The 18922-nt window shown below is 50.4% G+C and overlaps 1 protein-coding gene across 3 annotated transcripts in view; it reads left to right on the top strand.

Annotated features, from left to right (window-relative positions):
• Positions 1-10498: 10498 nt before the first annotated feature.
• The window catches only part of PPARGC1B (PPARG coactivator 1 beta), a 103974-nt gene continuing 95550 nt past the window's right edge, over positions 10499-18922 (top strand). For all 3 annotated transcript variants that reach the window (XM_080804116.1, XM_080804115.1, XM_080804117.1), the window contains exon 1: positions 10499-10591. In XM_080804116.1, coding sequence (XP_080660242.1) covers positions 10514-10591 — 78 coding nt within the window. In that variant the 5' untranslated portion in view covers positions 10499-10513. The remainder of the gene's footprint in view (positions 10592-18922) is intronic.

The following is an 18922-nucleotide window of genomic DNA, read 5'->3' as shown; positions in this document are numbered from 1 at the left end:
AGCGAAATAAGTCAATCAGAGAAAGACAATTTTCATATGATCTCCCCAATATGAGGAATTTGAGAGGCAATGTGGGGGATTTGGGGGGTAGGGAAGAAAAAAATGAAACTAGATGGGATTGGGAGGGAGACAAACCATAAGAGACTCTTAATCTCAGGAAACAAACTGAGGGTTGCTGGGGGGAGGGGGGGAGGGAGAGGGTGGTTGGGTTATGGACATTGGGGAGGGTATGTGCTATGGTGAGTGCTGTGAAGTGTGTAAGCCTGACGATTCACAGACCTGTACCCCTGGGGCTAATAATACATTATATGTTAATAAAAAATAAAAAAATTAAAAAAAAACAAAATTTTAAAAAAAGTTTGTGTCTTTCCTGGAATTTGATCATTTCACCTGAGTTATCTAATTTACGGACATACAATTATTCATAGCATTCACTTATAACCCCTTTTATGTCTGCGAGGTATTAATGTCCCTTCTTTCATATCTTATTTTAATAATTTCAACCTTTTGTCTTTTTTTCTAGATCCCTTTAGATAAAGTTTTGTCAGTTTTGTTGATCTTTTCAAAGAACCAACCATTGGTTGTATTGATTTTCTCTGTTGTTTTATTTTGTTAATTTTGGCTCTAAGTCTTATTCTTTCCTTTCCTTTGCTTGCTTGAGGCTCAGTTTGGTTTTCTTCTTCCAGTGTCTTCAAGCAGAGGCTTAGATTATTGATTTGAGATCTTCTTTCCTGACACAGGCATTTAGTGCTTTATATTTCCTTCTCTGCTGTTTGCAGTTGTTTCACTTCGAGTCTGGGGATCCCTCTCACCTTCTCCACCGACCCTGAAGGGGCCAGAGCAAAATAACCGGGCCTAGAGTCAGGAAGCCTTTGCCTGGTCTGGATATTGACACTTGTTAAGTGACCTGGGCTAAGGCCCTGCTTCTCCTGGGTCTTAGTTTTGTTTTTATAAGACTTTATTTATTTATTTATTTTTAAGATTTTATTTATTTACCTGACAGGCAGAGATTACAAGTAGGCAGAGAGGCAGGCAGAGAGAGAGAGGAGGAAGCAGGCTCCTCGCTGAGCAGAGAGCCCGATGCGGGGCTCGATCCCAGGACTCTGGGATCATGACCTGAGCTGAAGGCAGAGGCCTCAACCCACTGAGCCACCCAGGCGCCCCAAGACTTTATTTTTTAAGTAATCTCTACACCGAGTGTGGGGCTCGAACTCACAATGCTGGGATCAAGAGTTACACGATCTGCAACTGAGCCAGCCAGGCCACTTGTTGTTTCTTACCTATAAAATGATGAGGCTGGACCCATAACATTTCTGGGGCTGCTCTAGTCTAAACAGCTTAGAGGGCAGCCTCATATCTGACCCATCTTTATAGGTTTTTGGAGTGGATATGTCAGCATAGTTGGTCTGATACCTACCATATTTCAAATAATGATGAACATAAATGAAACTTTGAGATACCAATGACAACTGGGATGTGGTATGAAATGCCCGTGATTTTGACTGGTGACAAAGTTAAAGATACTTTTAATGCTGCTGTGATTTGTTTGCTACATTCATAACGGAAGGAAATGCTAAATTTCAATTAGAGGCTAGTGAAAAGAGAGATATAATTTTTTCCTATGCAAATTAACGGTCCCTTGTTAAGAAATCTTTGTTTAGAAACTGGTTGACTCCCAGATTCAAAGGTAAGCATGTAACCCAGTACTGGCCCGTCAGAGCAGAGCCTGGCTTAGCGATAGGGATTTGAACCAAACTAATAGAATCCGAGTGAATCCTGGACTTTTGCTGGAAGACTGGGACAGTTCCTTCTGCTGGATTTGCTAAAGAGGCTTGGGTACAGTCCTGGATCATACACACCTTGCTTTCATCGGGAGAACCTGCCTCAGAATGAAGCCAATACAGAGGAAAGCAAAGCTGAGAATGAACATTCACAACTTCCTGGCAACATTCCTCCTTTTAATGTGTTAATTGCGGAAGCCAATACATTATCTGTTAAAGCTAGTTTGAATAGGGCTTTCTGTTCATTGAAATCAAAGCAGTCATAACTAATACAGTCCCATAAAGCTTAGCAGAGTGCCTGGCACAAAGGAGGTTGCTCATGAAGGAATGATGAATGAATTTCAAACAACGTGGCAACATGATTAATATTATTTGCTAAATTCATCTGTACAGATCTGGCTTGATTGTGTATAAAAAGATGAAGGGCATACTTAAAGTAAGCATTCCATAGGCATTGGTCGGCTGAATGAATAAAAAACTCATCCATTGCCATTACTTTCTATCTTTAGCGTTGACTATTCTTCAGTGATGTAACTGGGACCATATAAACACCAGGAGACCACAAGTCTAAAGTCATGATGGGGCACAGTTACAGATCAAGTCTGTGGGCCACTCACTCTGGGGCGATACAAAGGAATAAGGTAGATCTATATTTGATGATATGGAAGTACATCTAGACACATTAAGAAGGAAATTACAAAACAATAATTATAGTAAGATTCCATTTTCATTAAAAACAAAGTCTCCCAAATAAAACTTTGGGGTTCTCTGTGAACATAACGAGTGCATAAATCAAAGAACAAAGTCTGGAAGACCTCTCATGAAACACTACTATTGGGCACCTCTGGGGAGGGAGTGGTATTGGGTTGGGGTGGCCACAGAAATGTCTTTTCTCTCTGTTGTTTCCAATTTTTGTATAAGGATAACATAATTATGGGTCACTTGTGTAATTTAAAGTAGTTTGCAGGGGCTCCTGGGTGGTGGCTCAGTTGGTTAAGCTTCTGACTTGATTTTTGGCCCAGGTCATGATCTCAGGGTCGTGGGATTGAGCCCCGTGTCGGGCTCCACTCTCAGCTTGGAGTCTGCTTAAGATCCTCTCTCTCCCTTTTCTTCTGCCCCTCCCCTCCATCTCTCCCCTCCTCTCCCCTCCTCACTCTCTTAAAAAAAAAAAAGATTAAAATAATATTCATTTATAACGAAAAAATAATAAAACAACTGTGACAGAAGGTGGAATATTTCCTTTTAATCTGTTTTCTCCCCTGAGGTGTCTTTCAATATTCTCAGGGAAACCGAAGATAGCAGGGCTGCGCCCATGATGCTGTGCCCATGATACTATGTCCATGATGCTCTGCTGTGCCCATGATGCACTGCTGTGCCCATGATGCTGTGCCCATGATGTATTGCTGTGGCCATGATACTATGTCCATGATGCTCTGCTGTGCCCATGATACTCACTGTGCCCGTGATGCTCTGCTGTGCCCATGATGCCATACTGTACCCTCTCTACCTTGCCATGTTTGTGAGGCCATGCCCTTTCCCTGGACCTCTGTAGTTCTGGCTGCTCCAAGAGCCAAGGAGATTCCACCCCATATAAAACCCTCCTGGGGTGGCCTACTGACCTGGATTCTCTTCTCAGTATCCTGACTCCAACTGCCTTTGCTGCCAAACTACACACGGCCAGGATGATTTCTCCCGCAAATGGGAGAGGGAATCAGAGCATCTCACAGTCAGGGCAGAGGCCCCCAGGGGAGAAGCCCATCCAATGAACGTCTGGGATGGCCAATCAGTCTATGTCTGTTGTGCAGAAAGGGAATCTGAGTCTTAGAGTGGGAAGAGATTCCTCTGAACGTGAGTTTCTTGCCAGAGGGAGACTGACCTGCCTCCCAGTTCCGAGCTCAGTTTAGGGAGCGTGCCAAAACTTCCACCGTCATAGTTCTCCTTTATGCAGAGATCTTGTCTCCAAAATGTCCCCGTCACAATGCACATCTGGTACTTAAAGAACACATTCAGCACTTGGCAACCTAGTTTCCCAGAGAAGCTGGTTTTTCGGTGTAGAAAGCAGATAGCTAGTTACATTTTATTTATTGTAAAAACAAAATTGCAACAGCAGAAATGAAAATATTAAAATAAGTGATTTCTGCCAACCTAATCCTGTTTCATGTGTTCAGATTTCTTATGTCCCTCTAACATATAGATTTTACATGTGCATTTTTGCATAGAGCTATAAGCATTTCAGAAACATTTTTATAACCTTGTTTCACTTAATATTATACATTTTTCCCCATACATTTTCCATAAGGCTTTCTTCTGCCTTCTGCAGAGTATTTCATCATGTAAATAAACTATATATACATAAGTGCCTCTTCAGTGTTGTTATAAAATATTTCAAATATACAGAAAAGCATAGGAACAATACGCTGTGCAGGTTTAACCAACACTGACACTTTAAAAGTATACTTTGAGATTTTTTTCAAGAAAATAAACCATTACAGGAATAATTGGAGCTCTCTTCTATGCAATGGACTCTAATCTCCCAAGACAAGCTACAGAACCTGCAAGGCCCAGTGCAAAGTGAAAATGCAGGGACTTTTATTCAAAAATCAGAATGAATTTTGAGACTGCGACAGCGGCGCATTCAGCCAAGTGTGGAGTCTCTCTAAGCAAGTGGCACAGTAAGACTGCACGTGTCGCACACTCCTGAACCCAGCCCCGATGCCCCCTGATGCCCCCCGTCACTTTCCTAAAAGCCATCAGTGTCTTTGCTGTCCCCTGTTTATGCTCTCACTTCATATACATGTATTGACCAACATTATGGAGTATTATTTGATGTACTTCAAAATATTATGTAAGAGGCATCAGACTCTATCCTTAGGCTGCTTGTCTCCCTTATTGTTTTTGTGATTAATCTGTGTGGATTCATGAAGACGTTATTGATTTTCACTATCGTGTAATACTCCATTATGTGATCTCACCAGCGTTCATTTTTCTAGAGCCCTTCTCTTTTTACCATAATTACCAATGCTGCAGGGAGCATCCTTGGCCACAGCTCTCTGTGCATGGGTGAGCTTTTGTCTACTCTTGGTGATGGCGATGTAGAATTGAATAGATCCCCCCAAGTCCCCCCTTGGGAGACTTTCCCTTTCCTGAGTTGCCTCTCCTCTAAGATCCATCACCCACTGAAGCCAGAAACTGGGCATCCTACAATTTCCCCATCATTTCCTACCTATGACCGAAGCCTATTGGTTTAAAATAAGGCTTTCACCCAACCACTCCTTCATATCCCTCTTGCTACTTTCATTGCCTTGGTTCAGGGCCCCAGCTCTCCCCCAGGCTCTTCTCCCAGCCCCTCCAGTCTCCAGCATTCCTATTTGTTAAAGAACCTATTACACCCTGGCAAACTGCATGTTGACTTCTCTCCCCTGCATATGGTGGAGTTCAGAGCTGTGAGTTATACAAGAACAAGGACTGTATCATGGTTCCCATTTGTGGGCCTGTAGCACAGTGCCTGGCCCCTGGCAGCTTCTAAAAATATCTGTTGAATCAAAGTATATGTAAACACCTTTCTGTGGTTTTCCCAGCTTTTGAATCAGACCCCTGGAATAAATCCCAGAAAGACCCCTATTCATGACTCAGGATAATGAATGTAACACACAAAGTCCTTCGTAAGTGAACTTGATCTTCACAAAATTCTATGTCAGGCAAGATGGATAGGATGATCCTCACCAAGGGGTCATTTTCACAAGGTCCCAAGGCCAGTAAGTGACAGAGTATAAAGAACAGGTCCTTGGGTCTTGCCATCTGCTTGCCTTATTTGAGACGGATACTAAATTTAGATGGTGCCCTTTAGTGTTGGGCGGCTGCCTCTTTAAATGTTGCTGTTCTGCTACACATATAACAAGCTGGCAGAATTTACATCTCTGTAAAAACAAAACAAAACAAAGTAGCCTTCACATTTATGAGCCTTTGTTTTAACATCTAGCAAATGGGCGTAAGGATCTTTTTACTCTGTGGGCAGATGAGGAGGAAGCACATTTCTATCCCTCCCCTGATCTGTTGTTCCCATGCTCAGTGCCTATTTACAAGACTGAGGAGGGTGAATGAATGAAATACAGTCTTTGCACACGAGAGAGACAGCAGTAGCTGACAATACATTGGCTGTTTAATGCCCCACACTGGTTGACCTGGAAGCCCTTTAATCATTGTAACACACGAAAGAGAGGTCCAGGCTCCTGGGTGGCTCAGTTGGTTAAGCAACGGCCTTTGGCTCAGGTCATGATCCTGGAGTCCTGGGATCGAGTCCCGCGTTGGGCTCCCAGCTCCATGAGGAGTCTGCTTCTCCCTCTGAACTTCTCTCCTCTCATGTTCTCTCCAACTCTCTCTCAAATAAATAAATAAAATCTTAAAAAAAAAAAAATCCTCTTAAAAAAGAGAGAGAGGTCTGCTAAACGTAGCCCCAAAGCCTACTGGTGAGTTCACAGGCTACCCCTACAGGAAGAAGAGGGCATTGACTAACGCCAGAAATGCCTTGCTTATGATGGATTTTCAAGTGCCAAAGACCCGCACCCCCAGCTCTGAGACCTGAGAATGACACCATCTGGGTGAGGTCTTTATAAGTCCCCCCGAGGAGAAACCCCCTGGGATACGACATACAATCCGCAGCCCTGGCTTCCAGTCCCGGTTCTGCCACTGAAGGGCTCTGTGGCCTTGACCACATTCTCCTACCTGAACAGTGGAGCAGGTGGATAACACGCTCTCCACTGTCCTGCCGCAGCTCTAAAGTTCTATTTTCAGTGAAAGTTCTATGTTCAGTGAAAGGTGGAGATGGTTCTCAGAACTAACAATACAAAGCAGGTGCCTTTTTAGTTCCTGTTGGCTCGAGTTTCTGCCTCCTGGACAGAAACTGGGAAATAGGTGTGTTTCTAACTCCCTGGTCTGGTTCATAGAATCACAGAGTTGTGGGTGGCAGGAAACCTCAGTGATTATCAAGACCCACGTCCCAGCTCCCTTGCTCTTTCAACAAAAATTCACTACGCACTCATCGTGAATAGAATACAACCAAGTTCACGGATTTATCCACGGTGCCCAGCACAGTGCCTGGCACATAGTAGGTGCTCATTAAATATCGGTTGAGTGATGGGCAGTTTCTTGCAGGGAAGTCATCTAGGAGAGCCTCTTAAATGCAGATTCCTGGGTCCATGGCTGACCTACTATATTGTAATCTCTGGTAACAGAGCCCAGGTGACTGTCATGCCCTCCAGAATTTGAGACATGGTTATAGCATCCGAATAAAGCATTCTTCTACTATCAGAAGGGAGAAAATACTGATATTTTTAATTTGGTGCATTTGCTAGTAGTGACTGTAATAGTCAAGAGAAAAAGGTTCATTTTGGTGGAGCCATTTCTGTGGAGCCTGGACGAAACTGGGCTTTGCCTGGTGTGTGTGTAAGGCAAACTTTCACTTATCTCCGGAGAGGCAGGGCCAATAAAAGGCAGAGCAGATAGGAGTGAGCCACATGAAGTCCAAGTTTGGCATTATTATTGCCCTTCATTTGGAAGTCATAAAATAAGAAATGTGCCACTGTTCCAGCTTCTTGGGAGTGGTTAGCTGGTGGTGGTGGGGGGGGTGTTTCTCAATTCCTTTCAAGGGTCTGTGGCTTGGACCAGATACAGGCTTGGGTTTAGATCTCAGCTGTGTCCCTAACTTCTTGGTCTTGGGCCGATCACTTCAGTCCCTCATTAAGCTTTAGGTTCCTCTGCTGGAAACTGGACACGAGAAGGTGGGCTCCTCCGGGCTGTTGGAAACAAGCTGAGACCATACACACTTTCACACTGCAGCTGTGCAGTGTGAAAAAGCTCGGTTCGGGTTGATACCTAAAACTACGCTGTATTTGGGCTGGAGGGTTTAGTAGAGGTTCATTTAGCTCAGCTCTTTTGATTTAAAGGGAAACAGCCTCCTTTGCTTAAAGGAAACAGCCTGACAGAGGGCAAGGGAACTGCACAAGATCACACCTAGCTCCTTAGGTTTCTGGAGGACTTCTATATTCAATGAAGAACTTGACATTCCTCTGTGGACCAGAAAGGGTGAAGAGGCTGAACTCTGTAGGTGGCCTCTGATGAAAGCATTTTGAAATACTTTTGAAAAGAAAATGTCATTATGTCAGGTGGGGCGCCTTCTCACCTGAGATGCTTGCCAGCCAGAAGCCCGTTCTGAGGACACAGGGATTGGTGAGAAAATCCCTGAAGCTGGTCCATTTGTGGTTGTTCCTTCAACACCAGAGTTTTAAAGACAAAAGCTGCTCTGGGTGAGCGCTGTTGAGGCCTTCCCTGGGAGGCCCTGTCTGGTACTGCAGCTTTGCAAGGCCAAGGCCTTGGGGACTCTCCAGGTCTGGCTTCTTAGCAATAAGGGGCTCAGTAGTAGTCATGGGCCATACTGGATCTGGTAGGGACATCTCAGGAAACAGGCCTGCAGGGCTCTGACTGGGGTCCACGGGCAGCAGCAAAGCCCATCGTGCTAATGGTAATGACCTTGGTGATGGTGGTGATGATGATGAGGGGTGAGGAATTCTCCTAGTCGCAAGGGGCAGGGCCCAGCTGCTTGTTTTATGTGCACAGATTCTGGCCACCCTCATAGGAACCGTACAGGGAAGAAACTGTGGCCCAGAGAGGTTAAGCAAATAGCCAAGGACACATTTTGAGGGGAGCGCCAAGATTCAAATCTGGACTTACTGGAGTCTAAGGCAGCCCGCAGCCCGTGAGTGCTGGAAGAAAGGAAAGGAACACTGGCCAGACCCTTCAAGGGACATGCATGTTACCCTCATTTTTATAGACAAAGAAACAGAGGAACAGAGTGTAGCTCTTTTTTCCGTGAGGTCAGGCACTGGGCCAAGCATTTTGCATATATTACCTCTTCAATCATCATAACATCTCTATGAAGTAAGTAATTCTATGATCCTCACTGATGCAGATGAGGAAATCGAGTCCTGAAACTAGACGACTCGCAAAGGTTCAAAATTGGGCAGGGGGGCCCAATGCTCTTGACTTCTTGAGTTGCCCAATATGGAGACAAAATATAGCAGGGCTGGCCCAGGATCCAGGACGCCTGACTCCCAGGCCAGTGGTCCAAGGCTAGATGGAGGCTCTCTGTTGGGAATCATTGTTCCTTAAAAGCCCGCTGGCCTAAAGCCCAAAGAGTGAAATCACACCCTGCGGTTCTGGGAACCTCAGACTGGAAAAGAAGGAAGTTCTTGCTCTGGTGTTCAAGTCTGAGCAGGTGGACTGAGGACTCTCCCCGTTTCCTCCTCCGGCTGGGAGGGAGCCCACGCAGGGTGGGCCGGGTGGGGCAGCCCTCCACAGTGCCAGAGGGGAGGAGAGCAGGAGGCAGGCGTGCCCAATGAAACAGGCCTAAATCTTCCCGCCTTTATGCCTTTATTCAGGCGGTGCCCTCATCTGCTGCCTGGCAAACAAACAGGAGGGCATGATGGTGAGAGTTCAAGGTTGCAGTCAGGAGTCTGGTCCTGGCACCACTGACTCTGGGCAGTTTTCTTATCTGTTCAGTGTGTGGTGCCAGTGGTGGGGATCCTAATCCTCTGGGTTTTACAGTTAGCACAGTATTTATTAAGCACCTACTATGTGCCAGGCACTGGAGACACAGCAAATGCAAAGCAGATTCAGTCCCTGCTTTCATGGGTCTTAGAGTCTAGTAAGATCTAATCTTCATGGGAACAAATGTAAAATGGCAGCTGTGGCCTATGTTTTAAGGGAAAGGCCTGCAGAGCTAAGGGAGCCCATGACAGCGGGTGGGGGTGGGGGAGAGAAGGAATGGGTTGACTGAGTGGCAGTGAGGAAGGATGCGCTGAAGATGTGGTTACTAGGTGAATGGGCCCTGCGCAGGGGACAGAACTCTGCGTGTGTAAGCCGGTTGTGAGATGGTTCATCGAAGGAACTGGGAGGCCAGGGGGCCTGGGGAAGCCGGCACGAGCCTGGGCACCTCAAGGCATTGTGGGCCATGGTAACAGAAATCATTGAAGTTTGGTGGGGGATGGGGGGGGCGGTAGGGGAGTGAAGGAAAACTTGAGGGAGACGGTCAAACTTAATAGAATATGGATCAATGCGTCCTTCGAGGTAAAGAAAAAAAAAAAAAGGCCACCCCCTCTTTGAGCCTTCCCTGATTTCTCCACCTTTGACCTATGGTGTTCCTCCCTCTCTGGGCTTGCAGCTCAGGTAGAGAAACTGGAATCGCTGGGGCAGTCAGACCTGAGCTTCGTCTTCCTGCCACTGACATGCACGGTGACTTCACACAAAGTCTACCTTCTCGGGCCTCAGTTTCCCCAGCTGTGCAGAAGCAGGTTGTCTCAAAGGACCCGCCCAGCGCTAACGCAACGTGATTCGCTCCGGCAGGAGCAGGGGGCTGCCCGCATTGCTGCGCAGGCATCGGGCTGCTGTCTGGGGCATCGTCACCCGGCTGCGGGCGCTTTCCTCCGCCGTGGGCTGCGGGCGAGGACCGCGGAGCCAGACGTGGTGCAGGAAAGTGGGGGCGCGACCCCCGGCTCGCGCGGGCACCGCGCGGCCCCGCCCCCGCAGCCAGCGGCCCTGCGGCAGCCCGGGCCTGAGCTCCGCCCTCCGCCTCCCGCCGGCCTCGCTCCCTCCTCCCGCCTCCCTCCCTCGCTCGCTCGCTCCCTCCCCCCGGCCGGCTCGGCGCTGACTCCGCCGCACGCTGCAGCCGCGGCTGGAAGATGGCGGGGAACGACTGCGGCGCGCTGCTGGACGAAGAGCTCTCCTCCTTCTTCCTCAACTATCTCGCCGACACGCAGGTACGGCCAGCAGGGGCCGTGGGCCCGGGGCCAGGGGTGCTGAGCTGCGGGGGCTGCCGCCGCAGCCGCGGAGGCCGGCAGGCAGCGGTGGGCGCATTGGGGGGAACGGGGGTGCCCGCTGCAGAGCCCCCCTTCCGTGCGCCCTGCGATGCTCTGTTACGGAGGCAGGGAGTCGGAGTCCCCCCCCCACCCCCCCGCACCGCGCAAGCCGGAGCGTGGGGGCCGCTACGGCCGCCGGGGAGGGTCTAGCCTCGCTCGCTTGGAGTCCGCTTCCCCCGCCGGCAGAGGTGGGGGGTACCGCGTTTCCTTGGGGAGGTGGAGCAGCGCCAAGGTGTGGGGGACCCTGAGGCTGGCCCTGGGTGCCGGAGGCGCGCCCTCAGACTCCCGGCACTTGCTGCCGTACTTTCACGTGGACTTGGGGCCCGGGCTCAGGCGCCTGTCCCCGTCCCCGGAGTGCCCTGGTCCTCGGGTCTCCCGTACCCCGCGTGCTGCTGCTGGCCCCCCGCGGCTCCCCGTCGGCGCCCGCAGCGCGGAGTTTCCTGCCAGTTGCCGGCTAAGGGCTTAGGGGGCTGCGGGGCACGTGGACATGCCGGCGGAGATAGCACCTTCCTGGTTTCGCTACCGGCGGAGCCCCCGGGAGGAAAGCACGACAGGATGGGGGTGGAAAGACTGTCTGGGGGCGCTTGGGTCCCCCTGCGGCGCGCGGCCCCGGTGCGCGCTCGGCGATGCTGGGGGAAGGGAACGCGAGGCGGCGTCCCGGGCTCTGGCTGCGCCTGAGAGCCCCACCGGCGACACGCGCGTGACAGGAGAGGGTGCTCTGGTGTGCCGGGGCGGGTGTGTGTGTGTGTGTGTTTTCGAGGGCGCTGATGACTTAGAGGCGGGGTGGGGGGGCTGCTCCTGGGACAAGTCGCCACCGAACATGCCCGCACTAGGCGTGCGCGCCCCCCACCCCTTCCTTGGTTTTCCCCACCCCATGCCTGTTGCAAGCATAAAGTTTGGCCCCATAGTTAGGGTTTTTTCTTTGGGCGCCTGGCTGCGGGTGGCCGGGAGGCTGGGGGTGCGGCGGAGAGAGAAGGAGACCCCGGATGCGGGCGCTCAGCTGGGCGCGGAGAGGGGCCGCTGGGCGGAACCGGGCGCGGCTCGCGAGGGCTGGTTTGGTACCTGGAGTCGGAGCGCCGGTGCCGGCTCGTTTTGCATAACACTGGAAGGGAGGGGGAAGGCGGAGGGGGGGCGGGCGGTGGGAGGAGAGAGAGGGAAACTTTGCTTCTTGTTATAATCTGCCTGTCTTTGGGCGGCAGCAGCTGTCATGGGACCGGGTGGGCGGGGAGAGGCTTGCAAGCTGACTCCAAGCCGTGAGACGCGACTTGGAGGGGACGCAGCAAGCCGAGACGTTCAGCTCCGGGCGGCGACTCCCGGCTGGCGGCTGGGACGGCGCGGCGTGGCGGGTGTCGCCGAGAGGAAGCCCGCCACGCGCCGGAGAGGGCCGGCCCTTGCTCGCTGCAGACATCCATGCGTCAGGGAGCCGCGGGGCCTCGTGGTCGGTGGCGGGCGTGCTGGGGTGGTTTCGGGGTGGGGGCCGAAGGGGTGGTGGCGTGTGATCGCGCATTCTTCGGGCCGGGGGGGTAGTGTGTGATGAGCAGTCTGCGCGCGCGGGTGTGTGTGTTTGTGTGCACACGCCGCGCGCGCCAGGCGCGTACCTTTACCTCTGACGAAACTGCAGTGGAGCTCCCGCGGCGGTCACCGGGCGCCGTCGCCAGCCCCGCGCCCACGTCTGCTCGGATGGCAGATCCTAGCCCCAGCACCACCACCGCCCTGCTGCCTGTCTCGTCCCGCGTCCCCTGTGCCCCCAGCCTTTACCCCCGGCCGGCAGCCTGGGGCTAAAGGAACCGGGTGTGGGTGGGACAAGTTTCCCCTGGGAAAGTTCTGTCCTCAGCCCTCCCACTTGCCTGGGGGCAGGAGTGGGGACCTCCAAACCTCTGGAGGCCTGAGATAGCTGGAGACTCGTTCAGGGACCCCTAGCAGGAGCTGTCCGTTCTGGACCCTGGTTTTAACTCCATCTTTGGTGTTCTTTGGCTCACCAATAATTAACTATTTGTCCTCTTAGGCGCCCAGCGGGCTTGCTCTGCAGGGATATTTCACCCAAGGAAACTAGAAAATTGGGTAATCAGGTGTCAGCAGAAGCAGCGCAGTGAAAGTTAATCTGGAACGTTTGCTTTTTTTATTTAACCACGTGACAGGCTGAGGCTCCTCCGGTGATCTTTGCCGGCCCAACTTGGGAAATGTAATTGATAGGGGAGCTTTGCAGCCACCCCTAGAAGGTTCATAGAGCCCAGCCGGAAGAGGACCTGGGCGGGCCATCACGTGCCTCCTCATTTTACAGCTGGGGATAGAGGCTGCGAGGGGTGAGCGGCTTTGTACAGGACCACGCAGCCAGCGGGTGACAGAGCCACCCAGGGCTCCTGACTCCAGGTCCTGTGTGTTACCTCGAAATAGCACTGGACTTGGAGTCAGAAGGCCTGAGTGGAGTCGCCTTCCCCACTCTCTGGCTGGGTGACCCCAGAGCAAGCCATTTTAACTCTCAGAGCCTCCTTTCCTCCATCTGTCAAATGGGGCTGGTGTTGCTGAAGAGAAGACCAGGTCGAGGTGGTGGGGGTGAGCAGTGCTTGCATGTGAGATGTCTGGGTGTCCTCCTCCAACTCCAGCCCCTCCCTGACCCTCCCCTCCATCTCCCCGTAGGAAGTGGTGGGGAAAGTGAATAAAAAGGTAATTTATTGTCTTTATCAGAAAGACTTGTCTTCCGTGGCTAATCCAGAGTCAGATAGAGCGAGGACTTCTGTTTAGGAGACTTAACTTTTACCCATTCAGGCCAAAGTTCAGAAATTATGCAGACCAGGGATTGTGAAAGTTTCTTGGACAGGTTTGGGGCATGTCTCCCGGAGGCCTTTGGGTTGGCTTCACCTTTGCCCAGCCTATGCCCCTTGCCTCCAGTGCCCTCACCCCCCATTCCTGCATGGCCTTCTCGAGCAGGCCTTCCTTTCCCGGCTTGCCCTGCTTTCTCTTTCTTTTGGTTTTCTTAGTCTATGTTATGCAACCAAGTACTTTTTTGTATGTGAGTCCTGTGGCCCAGTAGGATTCTGGAACTAGAGTTGTGCCTTTTATCTCTTTGTGCCCCCATGGCATCTGCCACCATGCTGAGTTCCTTTGCTCAGCCCTTGGCTAGGCATGTGAATTACAGACAGGGGAAGAGGCCAGGGTGGCCCCTGAGACAGCTGGGCAGTGAGTATGGGTAGAGAGGAATGCAGAAAGCTATAGCTGTGGGCCATGACTTTGGCTGCAGAGGCCACCCAGTAAGCCCACACTAAATATGGGTTGTTTGAAGTCACTTGGGACATCAGCCATAGATGCCCCAAATGTCAGAGTTGGCAGCAACTTTATAAATCATGTGGTCCAATCTCTTATCGCTGAAAAATATTTAATAGTAGAGTTAGAAAATACTGGCAAGCATAAAGAAAATATTGAAAATATGTAATCTTATCCAAAGGTAACCACTATTAATTTTTATATATATTTCCAGACTTTTCTTTCCTATCGATTCCTATGGATTCTGTTGGTCGCACAAAAATGAAGTCTTTCATTATATATTCATTGTAACTTGGAATCATACTGTTGTATTGCTTTTTTTCTCCTCCAGACAATATGCTGTGATTGTCTTTCCACATCAATAAATATTCTACTTCACGTCTTAATATCTGAATGGTTATATAGTATTTTATTGAGGGTTGAACCACAATGTATTTAATCAGCCCTTTGTTGTTAGTCATTTAATTTGTTTATAATTTCTGTTGTTGTGCTTATAAGCCACGTTAAATGAATGTCTCTGCATATGTCTTCTTTCCTTCATTGAAATTCCTAGAAGTGAAATTACTCTGTCAAAGGAACTTTGCAGGCGTTTGGTAAACACATTTCTGGATTGCCTTCTAGAAGGATTGTGCTAATTTACACACTTAACCAGTGTTGTGTGGGAATGCCTGGTTCCCGGTAGCCAAATAACTCTTGGTATTTTAATTGTTTTTCATTTTTGCCAGTCTGTTCATCAATAAATTCTTTTATCCTTTTGTTTTAATGTGCATTTCTTTGATCACTTGTGATGCTTCCCACCACCCCCTCTCCCCCGCCCCATAATTATGGGCCACTTTGGTTCTGTTCTGTGAAATGTTGTGTTTGTGAATTTGGCCCAGTTTTCATTTGGGATCCTGTCCCCCTATTATTCTAAAACTGGATCTGAGTACTCAGAAGGGGGCCCCATCACCCAGAGAACTGGGCAGGTGGCTTGAACATCTAGTGTCCAATTCCTGGGTCTGCAGTGCTGCTGTTCCCACAGGCCCTGAAGCCGGGGCTAACTGATTTTCCAAGCCAAAGTTCCTGGCTCTGGAGGGGCAGGTGGAAGGGTAGCCTTGGCTGGCTGTCTTTGCCCACCCTCCACCTGTGTGAGAACAGGGGGAGTAACTTCTTCAGACCTGAGCCCAGAAGGGGACAGGTTTGCTGGCCTCTTGGACCTGAGGCAGGGGCTCCGCTCTCACTGGGGCTCCCTGGCTGGTACTAATAGTGAGGATGAACCCAGAGAGGCGATGGCCCAGCAGCAGGGCCCTGGGGGCTCCTATTTCCCCTTCACCTTGGGGCTCTGCTCTCCCCAGCTGGTGCAGGCCAGCCAGAAGCTCCACCGCCATTGCTGGGGAATGAGTCACCCTTTTCCCTCTCTCTCTGGAATAATAGAAGGGATACTGGTTTGAGTCAGAAGCAGCCTTGCAAATGGGGGCTTGGGCTTGGGCGTGAGGTCATAACGTGAGCATTGCAGTGTTCACAGCTAGCTCCTCCTGCATGGTCCTCCACGTTAGAGCCCCCTTTAGATGCCATGCGCACCGCCAAGCCTTTTTGCATGGTTGCATTTTATCCTTGTAAAGATTCTACGAAGTGGAGGTGCCACGACTGTTACCATTTTAGAGAGGAGGATTTGACAGTTTCAGAGAACTCATTGGCTTGCTGAACATACCCTACTTGCTACCCTGCTTTGGAGTGAGTAGAACAGCCAGGATCAGAGGCCTGGTTCCGGGACCACATGACTCCAAGCTCAGAAGGCAGGGGCTGCTCTGTTTCTGTGCACCGTATTTCTAGCACCTCGAGCAAACGAAGGCACATTGCACAGAGAGACGACAACTCATAGGCCCTCTACTTCTCTAGGCCTCAGTGTCTCAGTCTCATAGGCGCTAACTCTCAGGGTTGAGACTTAAATGTATGTAAAATGAGGAGCAGCCAGTTGGCTGCTGAGGAAACTTGAAATTCTCTTTGAACGCCCTTTAGAAGGGCAGGATTAAGTATAATGCAAACTCCCCTTCGCGCAGTCTTTTTTATGCAAAGAAGGGAAGCATAATTCCTTGCAATCTTTTTTATGTAAAAATGGGAAGCATAATTCTTATTCTGTGAAGGTGAAGGAAACCCAGATAAAGTCATTTGGAAGAGAATGAGCTGGGCCATTTCCTATTTCTCTTCCAAGGTACTCAGGTGTCACTCACAGATGCACAATCAATTGGATTGAATGGCTTTTGGTTCCTCTCCCCTTCTTCCCGTCTAGGTCCTTGTCCTTTCACGACTATGGGAGTCCTGCAGTTACTGGAGTGCGTGTCTAATGTCACTCCCTTTCTCACACATCACCCATGGCTCTCTAGTACTTTTACATTCAAGCCTAAACTTGAACCCTGATGTTCAAGGGCCTTCGGGTACTTGAAGTCCGGAGAGTTAGGCACTTTATCCTGATGGGTCTGCTTTCTCTTTGGGATGTGCCCACCCCAGGGGTGTCATGAATATTCTTCCTGAAGTGTGGGCTCCTCTGTCTCTGTCCTTTACGTTGGCCTCCGCACTCCCTTGGAGGGCAGCCTCTCTGGGTCTGCTCTTTGCTGGCTGTGAGACCTTTGGTGGGTCACATAAACTCTCTGCCCTTCCCTTATTTAAAACTGTTGTGAGGGAACCTGGGTGGCTCAGTGGGTTAAAGCCTCTGCCTTTGGCTCAGGTCATGATCCCAGAGTCCTGGGATCGAGTCCTGCATCGGGCTCTCTGCTTAACAGGGAGCCTGCTTCCTCCTCTCTCTCTGCCTGCCTCTCTGCCTACTTGTGATCTCTGTCTGTCAAATAAATAAATAAAATCTTTAAAAAAAAAACTGTTGTGAGAAGTCCACGCACACCCAATGGCACCTGGATTTAAAGCGCCTAACAGTGCGTGCCGTGTAATAAGCACCAAATAATAGACATTTTTCCTGATAGAGGTCCCATGAAGTTTAATCATTTAGGGAATTGCTCAGGATTGTCAAGCTCCACAAGGGCAAGGGTTTTCGTCTCTTTTTGTTCTCCGTTTTTCCCCACAGTGAAAAGACAAGTGCCTGGAATTCAGTCATTCTACATCCTTGCTGAGTGAATGAGTGTGCTCCCCCCAGAGTCCCTTCAGGGCAGACACCGCTCCTCCTTTTGTTATCTGTAGCCGGCTGTGTTCCTGAGAAGGGGCAGTGTGATAAATGGTTGTGGAATGGCCTGGAATATGCGCCCCCCCCCCACAACTCCACCCCCACCATTTAAAGGCATTCCTAGCTCACCTGCACTTGAAGCTCCGCCCCCCTCCCCATCCCCACACCTGTCCTCTAGGGAGAGCCTAACCCCAAATGTTCTGCCTCTGACCCTCATGTGGAGGGCGCTACTTCCTGTCCCCCTGGGGTCTGCGTGCTTTTTCCCTACTGCTTGGTTGACAGCCCTGCGAAGGCAAAGAAGTAGAATTTTTATCCTGAGCTGACTCTGTGGTTACCCATTAAGTAGATGATTTTTGGGGCAGAAGAATGTTTTAGATGATTAGATGTCAGGCTCCCTGAAGAAGAGTTCGTATGTGAAACACGTTCCTGAGGCAGATGCCCAGCACGTAGAGAAGGAGCGGCGGCGGTGGGGTGGGGGGCGGTGTGCAGGATGGTGTAGTGAGTCCCCGCGCTCCCATCACCCGGCTTCAGCCATTTTGGACGCGTGGCCACTCTTGTTCATCCACCCACACACCACGTCGTGTTATCCGTGACTGTCTCGGCATGTATTGGTGGAGAGACTTTTTAGTACTAGCACACGGTTTCTCCCAACAGCCGGGAGGTGGGCTCTGTTGTCCCCATTTTGTAAGCGCGCGGGGATTGGGTCCACACATAGGGTTTTGCAGCACATGAGGGTCTAACCTGGGACACTGGCCCCTGAGCTGCTCAGGAGGCTGGCTGGAGAGGATCCGCTCTTCCCCTGCCTTTTCCAGAAGAGGGTCACTGAGGCACAGACGGAGAAGCCATTCTAGCTGGAGGAGGCCCAGGTGCCAGGCTCTCAGATCCTTTCTGTCCTAGGATCAGGACTTGGGGGTGGTGGTGGGGGTAGTCTCCGCTTTAGGGGATAGACAAGTGGATAGTCCTCAGAGAGACACTGTTGCCCAGGTGGCCCGGTCAGAGGCCTGGGTTCACAGGACCGAGAGGAGGCGTCTGACCTGAAGCCCACAGCCAGGCGGGGCACGGGGTCTGTAGGCCCATGATGGCAGGGCTTCCTGGGGTCCCCACCCTGCCCTTTCTTTATTAAAAATTTCCCCCCACCCTGCCTGTTCTCAGGGCAGAGACTGATTTGCTGCCCAGGGGTAGGGTAGGAGACCAGAGAGACTTTTATAAATGGGAGGCTAAGGTCATTGATTAATTATCCCCAAAGGCCTATAATTACTGCTCAGTCTTTTAGGTAAGAAAACAAACATTTGCTCTAATTATTTGTTTAGGTGGCTGAGAGGGCTTTGAGCCCTGGGGTCTGGCTCCGCTTGAGGCAGCCCTGTGGCCTTGGCACAAGGCTTCTTTGTGTCTGGGGTGTCCCTCCTGGGAAATGGGACTCAGGAGCGGAGTTTGGAGGGCTTCAGAGCTAGTTGAGATGGTGCCTTGTAAGGTGCTTAGGACTGTTCAGCCAGGAGGGGCCATTGTTAGTAAGAAAACCGACACACACCTCGTAGAGCCTGCCATTTATCTTCCCACTGAGCTCTAGGTCCTTGATCCTGTTGAGGCCCTGAGGTTTCTCGTTCAGAGTATTGTGTTTTCTCTCCCCCTGTGCTTCTGGGGGAGCTGAAGAGGAATCCCATCCAGCCTTAACAAGGACGCAATATTGACTTTTAGAAAACCGAATCCAGTTAGATGCTACTTGAAGAGAGAAGTATCAGAAAGTGGTTAAGAGCTCTCTTACCTTTGGAGTTTAACAGCTAAGGATTTAAATCTAGGCGCCTACCACTTACTGGCTGTGT

Source organism: Martes martes (assembly GCF_963455335.1).
Source record: "Martes martes genome assembly, chromosome: 5".
NCBI lineage: Eukaryota > Metazoa > Chordata > Mammalia > Carnivora > Mustelidae > Martes > Martes martes.
Note: the sequence above shows the minus strand (reverse complement) of the source record. Positions and strands in the feature narration are given on the sequence as shown.